Source organism: Gavialis gangeticus, unplaced genomic scaffold, assembly GCF_001723915.1.
Source record: "Gavialis gangeticus isolate Ggan-Ray unplaced genomic scaffold, GavGan_comp1, whole genome shotgun sequence".
NCBI classification, from domain to species: domain Eukaryota; kingdom Metazoa; phylum Chordata; order Crocodylia; family Gavialidae; genus Gavialis; species Gavialis gangeticus.
The window spans coordinates 10,088,182-10,094,793 of record NW_017728992.1 but is presented as its reverse complement, the minus strand read 5'-3'; the positions used below and the strand labels follow the sequence as shown (position 1 = coordinate 10,094,793).

General features: G+C 40.9%; 1 protein-coding gene across 5 annotated transcripts in view; it reads left to right on the top strand.

Annotated features, from left to right (window-relative positions):
- Positions 1-1,881: 1,881 nt before the first annotated feature.
- The window catches only part of IKZF1 (IKAROS family zinc finger 1), a 71,737-nt gene continuing 67,006 nt past the window's right edge, over positions 1,882-6,612 (top strand). For 4 of the 5 annotated variants that reach the window (XM_019520824.1, XM_019520815.1, XM_019520810.1 and 1 more), the window contains exon 1: positions 1,885-1,935. In XM_019520824.1, the coding sequence (XP_019376369.1) occupies positions 1,896-1,935 (40 nt within the window). In that variant the 5' untranslated portion in view covers positions 1,885-1,895. Of the gene's footprint in view, positions 1,936-6,612 lie in introns of all 5 variants that reach the window. The other variant, XM_019520834.1, reaches the window with a different exon arrangement.

The following is a 6,612-nucleotide window of genomic DNA, read 5'->3' as shown; positions in this document are numbered from 1 at the left end:
TTCATTTCAGACACTGACATTTTTAGGAACTGTTTTCTCTTGGATTCAAGTTTCGGAGCCTAACTAGAGCAAAAACAAACATTCTGGACTGTTTAGTAGCCACACAGTGTTCACCCGACGGGCAGGGGTGTACTGGGAAGGGCAAAGATCTGCAACAGCAGCAGAATCAACTGGTCAAAAGTCTACTCCCACATCCATGCGGCAGGTGTGCTTGGATGCCTACTCTCTCTCTCTCTCTCTCTCTCTCTCTCTCTCTCTTTTTGGGCACAAAAAGCCAGTGCCTTGAAATGAAGGCCTGCATGTCTGTCGAGGAAATCAGTATATTGACTATGAGGTACCTGCTGCAATTTAGAAACAAGTTTTTCCTGGGAAGCCCTTGTTATTTGCAGGAGATTTAAATAATCTGACTGTTCTGATAATTTTTTTTCCACTGCAGTCTATCTGGTCTCATCTTACCTCCCCTCCCTTGATGGGTTCCTTTTAGAAAGGATGTTTGAGAAGAGTAACTATTCTAAGCTTGGCTACAGAACATCAGGATAAAGGCAAAACCTTTTGTGAAGTAACCCAGCCAGTTTCCTCTTGTATTTCCATCTCTCTAATGAAGAAACAGACCTGCAGTGCCATCTTTTTGCATTTCAGGAAGCTAGGTTGGATGGAAGAGTTGACTGTAAGGGCAACAAAAAGCAGGATGCTCACCTGATGCAAATTGTCAGGGCCCTGTTGAAGTCTACAGAGTTTACAGCAGTTGAGGACCTGGTCCAAGGTCTCCTACTTAGAAAAAGTGCTTGCAGGTTAAAGAAAGTTATTTTCCCCTAAGGTTACCTCAGTTGCCAACACCATGCTGAAAGTTCACTTTCAGGTTGTTCTGGGAATACCTTCTCTAGCAAGGCATTTATTATCTAAGGCGTTACCAGATGTCCACCACAGGCACTTGGGACTTCAGACTTGTAGGCTTGTGCTCCAAGTGAAAACTTGAATTTTATTTCTACCCCACTAACCCTAGGCATGCTTCTCCTGGGTGTTTGTGGTCACTCACAACGTACGCTTCAGAACATTATGTGTTGCAACAGAAGTGCAGCAGCTTCCCAGTATTAATTACCAATCCGTAGAGCCAGCCATCTGTCAGTAAAACAGGAAGGCCTGGGTTCCCTTTCTCTCCTGGGCTTGTTTCACTATTTTAAGGAGCTTTACTTCTCCCTGTATAGAAGCTAGCTGGTGTGGTCTGAAGCAAGGACTCCTGAAAGATTGAGGGCCAAGGACTGAAGCTGCTGTTTTGCCCATCTGCCACTGCTTGAGGTGTATTCATTATTAATGGAGGTAGTGGCGGTTGCTGCTCAGATATGCAGCCCTGCCTGGGTAAATGAGACATTCTTCAGCAAATTGCTTCGTTTTTTGATTGCTGATTGTACGCGTGTCACCAAGCTGACTCAAGGTTCATCGATGCATGCTCAGTAAATTAGAAAGAACATAACTATGGATCAACCAAGAGAATGAATTCTGTGCCTACAATGACCCAGGGCCATTTAATTTTCTGCTTAATTTTGTTGCAGTCAGTTTGCATTTTGGGTTATTATGCAGTAGGAAATTAACAATAAATAACAAATTTGGTCCTCCTGTGCTTGTAATGATATTTTTATAAATCTTTGTAATGCTGTTTTTAAAAGGATCAAGGTCTGTGCCAGTCTGATACCCCAGCAAGTATGCAGGGAGGAAAATAAAGAGAAAAATACATTATTCTTGCCAGATAATCTCATAGTTAAATAGCAAAGGGTTTTTTTTTTCTTCTCTCCTCTCTCTGTCTGTCTCTCTCTCGCTTGCTTTTTGTTTTGGCTTTTTTAAATATATTTCACATTAACTTAAGGCTCTTCCTCTCTTTCTCAGATAACTTGAGGAAAATGGAAACAGATGAGGCTCAAGATATGTCCCAGGTTTCAGGTGAGATCTCAAATAGTATGTCCGTGAAGAAAATCTTGAATTCCTGTTCATCATTGCCCCAGAATAGAAAATTGCTATTATTTTAATTAAAATTGTTTTGGGTCTATTGTAAAGCTAGAGTGGAAATCAAGATATAATTAATGATACCACTTCATGTAGAACCTCACAGTGCATAGATTTTTTTCAAGGGACTTTTATAAATAAAGGAACCAAGGAAATAGATAAGTAATTTTGTATTATAGCTACTCTAGTATTTCTGTGGGATATGATCATAGGAACATGTATCTATCTCTTTTGGAAGCAAAAGGCTGTTACCTGGCAGTTTCAGGATGAATAAAGTTTACTTAGATGAAACTATTACTTTAAGCAAAAATTGTTCACTAAATAGGTTTTGGATTTTTTTTCCTACTAAAACTGGAAGTAATAGGTGTTAAACATAAAGACTGGATTCCAGGTAGATTGTAAAAGCCCGAATACTGTGAATTTGATACTTTTTATTTAGTTTTATTCCAGGGTGATCACACTTTAGAAGAAGCATTACTTGACTGGGATCACCCTACAAAATGGAAAAATTATGCTTTTAAAATTCCCCTATGAATAACATGATTAGGTTTTGGGACTCTTTAGGCCTTTGGTACCTAATGTTTCTCCCACAGGAAGTTATATTATATATTGGGCCCTTGGTGAGACGAAAATACAGATTAACAACTAATAAGTACCTTGTTTAGTAGGCTAGTGCTCCACCATTTGTCAAGATACACATAGTTTGCTGCCTCCTTTTTTTGGCTTCCCAGTATGGGGAGAGCAGCAACGGCAAATGACTTTCAGTTATCAGTTTTAGTATTCTGTCTACAGCATACCCCATTTGTTCACTGAGGCCTCCTTCCTGCAGCCACTGAAGCATGTGGTTCACTTAAATGGATGAGTCATGCAGGGCAGGATCAGGGCCTCCAGAACAGTTCAGTGGAAGCATAGCATGTTCTTGAATGGTAGAGCTGGTCAGGGCATTCTTTCCTGAAAAAATAAAAAGTAGATTTGCTTCTTAGTTTTGGCAACATTTTGAGGTTTGCATCAAAAAAACTGAAAACCAAAAATGTTTTTGTTGTCAGTGTTTTAAGTAAAAACTTTAAATGTTTACAAGAGACTAAATGCTCCCCATAACAATTTCCCTTCTTACCAAAAAGTCACTTTCCTTTAACACAAATTTCATTGGCACGTACTTTTCAACCAGCTCTGCTATTAAGAAAGCACTCTTCCCTATCATGGAAGACTTGTTGCATTTCCCTCAAGGTATTATCCTTTTTACACAATAACAGTATCTTAAACTTCAGTGTTTCCTTTATGTTGAAATCATTTAACGAAGATAAAGCAAACCATCTCTGTAGTTTGTATTTCTGCTTAACAGGAAAAGAAGGAAAAGGGGGTTTAACCCCACATTCCCTATGGAGTCAAGATTATTAAGATGTAACCAGGGTCTCCTGGCTCGGGGAGTCTGAAGGCAGGTGGGGCAGAACCTGTGTCATTCTCTTCCTCTGTGGCAGCACATACCTAAGCAGGTATCCACACCCAATTTCATAGCCTTTAAATCAGGATGATCATGAGCTTCACACCTGCCATTTCTTGCAATGACTAGCCAGAGGTGACATCACTCACCCAAGTCATGCTTCCATGTATAGGAGCAGTATGGATGGGCTGGCTCTCCATGGGACTGGAAGCTGCCTTGTCTCATGGGAAAAGAGACCACAATGCCTATTTTTTATTTAGCCTGCCTTCCCTTGAGGGGAAGATTGGAGGGAAACTCATGCTGTTTCTTCCAAATCTCCAAATGCTGAAGAATTTCTACTCCTTCAGTTCCCTTCCCACCATTCCTACATGTCTGTGGTAATCAAGCTGGTGGAAGTAATAGTCTTCTGTGGTGACAGAGGCTTCTCTTTTCTTAAAAAGCAGACCGAGGTGAATTTTAGCTGTCACAAAACTGGCAGGCCAATATAATCTACTTATAGTAAATGCACTTCCTGCTTTAATTTGCCAACAAATGCCTGCTGATATTTCAGTCTTCGACTTGGACAAGGGATTTGGACTAGAGGAACTCTTAGGGTTTTCCCAAGCCCTACTTTTCTATGATTCTGTGACTGTAAATTTGTTTGAGCTCTTTGGTGGGTTTGTAATGTGATCAGAAGGCCACTTGTAAAATTGCTCTAACTTGTGATCTGAGTTGTGTGTGAACTCCGGAGGCAAAAAGCCCACTGGAGCATTTTGATGTGTAGAGTGACTGTGTATTTGATTCCTTGAAAGCTGGCAAACTGCTGGCCAATGGGTGTGGCTGAGGGAAAGGAGTTATGGTTCTGCGTTTCGCTTTTCTCTGCCCCATTTGGGCTGCTGGGAGTCTTGAACTGTGCAACCGCAGGGGGAGGCTGCTCTATTTGTGTACACTGATGGCCTTGCTAGTACTCCTCTATTACATCTGCTCGGAGCCAGCAGGAACACAGGGCTTTATTTGTAACTGCCTTCACCTCTGTACAACTACTTACATATGTGCACAGTAGGTGTCAGAGCCCTCTCAAACCAGAACAGCAGCATTTTGCATTCACTTGTTTTCCGTAGCTGTAACTGCAGCAAGGCGTGGCTGCAGTGAATCAGGTCAGCATACATGAGGCCAGTCAGGCCCTCAGTATTGACAAATGTTCCTGTTTCTTGGAATTCAGTCGTCACTGGCTCCTAAAAGAACTGAAAGGCCATACAATAAGCTCAGAGTTCATGTTTTTTTCTTCTTGAAAGTGATATTTCATGAGGCAAGCAGTTGCAGTTCTGAAATGAAGACAGAGCTGACATATATTTAACCATATATCTGGCTCCCATACAATAGAATCAGAAAACACAGATAGTATCTCACTTAACCAGCAGTGTTTTTCCTGCTGTTTTATTTTTTCAGTTCTAGATGGGTCTAACAGTTGAGGGAGAGCAAAAAACCAGTGCAAGTGTTTCCGCCACTGTCACCCAGAGGGTCCTCCGGAGGAACTACTTTTTGTCATTCTTCACCTCAAGCAAGGCTAGGTGAAAAGAGGGAGAATAGTTTTGTTTCTGACACTCCCCTACTGTTCAGTGTTGACTTACCTTGGCTGGGCAGTCAGCTTCAGTCAGGGAACTGATTCTCTTTTCAATACCTTGGAGTAACTGCATCAATGTGAAAGGCATCACACTAGTGAAAAAAGTGACGTAAATGGAAGGAGAATTAGGTCTGTAGTCTTGGATCACAGGAGAATCTCTTTTTTTACTTTTTACATGGCTTCATTAATGCCTGTGTAATTACCACTGAAAGTAACTCTAGGAGCACTTGGCCAATGTTATAGACAGATCACTATCTCTAAAAGGAAACATTCAGGGTTTATTTTTAAGAGCTCTGGGCATCTCTCAAGCACCTTGCAGGCATGGACCTAAGAGCATCAAAAGAGCTCCATGGAGGTGCCTGGAAAACTTTGTATTCATTGACCCCAAGAGGAGTAGAGAGCCATCAGAGTTGAGATCTTAAGCTTCACAGATCTTGTTTGGTTGCTAAACACTGGGCATATCTATATAAGACGCTTACTGCGCATTAGCCTAATAACACTGCTCAGTAGCATGATGGTTAAAAACCATGCTAACAGTCTACTGTGCAGTGTTATTAGGGTAATGTGCAGTAAATGTCACAAAATAACCATGCACCGGTGCTACTGCTCAGTAACTGCAGTTACTGCACATTTAGTTAGTACTTTAATAAGCAAGTACTAAACTAAATGCACAGTATCTAAGGTGCAGTAATGAACGTGTAGATGTGCCCACTGTGGGTTACATAGGTACAGAGAAGTTGAGGGACTGATGATGCAAAAAAAAAGGGTTAGGCCCTCCTGCCATAATTTTTACATGTGGATGGTGAGGTTTAGGCATCTAGGGCTATATTTATGAGCCTAAATGTGCTTTTGGTTGCCTAATTTTAGATGCCTAAATTTGAACCTTTTGGCTTAGGTAAATTATCCAGCATCAGTCAATGAGTCAGTAGCAGAGTCAAGAACAGAGGGCCAGAAATCCCAGGCCTGTGCACTGAAGCTTTGTGTCAGCAATGACAAACTTGCTGCATAGTTAAAGACTCAGAGGCTAGACTGCCATGGTTATGTGTGTTTGTGTTTCACACAACTAAGTAGCACAGTGCAGCAAATGTGTGGGATTTAGATGACTTGGTGACATTTTAACAATTTTCCCCAGTACCAGCATCAAGCTTTACCTTTGCATACCTTCCAACAGTTATTATTCTGGACATGCCTGTTAGAAATTAAATGGAAAACTGTTTCTCCCCCTTTCCATTTTTAAATTCATCTGCAAGAAAATGTTAGTGCAAGATTGCATATCTGTAAGATTGCCGTTCAGTCGTGAACTTATCAGGGTGTAACAATTTAGATGTAGTTAAGGCATGAAATATGAAATATCATGCTCTGGAATCCAAGAGAAAGAGCTCCAAAAACATATCCATTTTACATCTCCTATTTTTACCCTGTTTTTTTGGATACAAAGATTATGCTATCGTGTTCAGTGTGAAGAAATTCCAAGCTTCTTTGACAAGAATTATTAAAGCAAAGTTTGCAAAGTCAAGTTTCCTGACCTCCAGTCCCCCAAAACAGAGAAATACCCCAGGCCTTCAGCTTG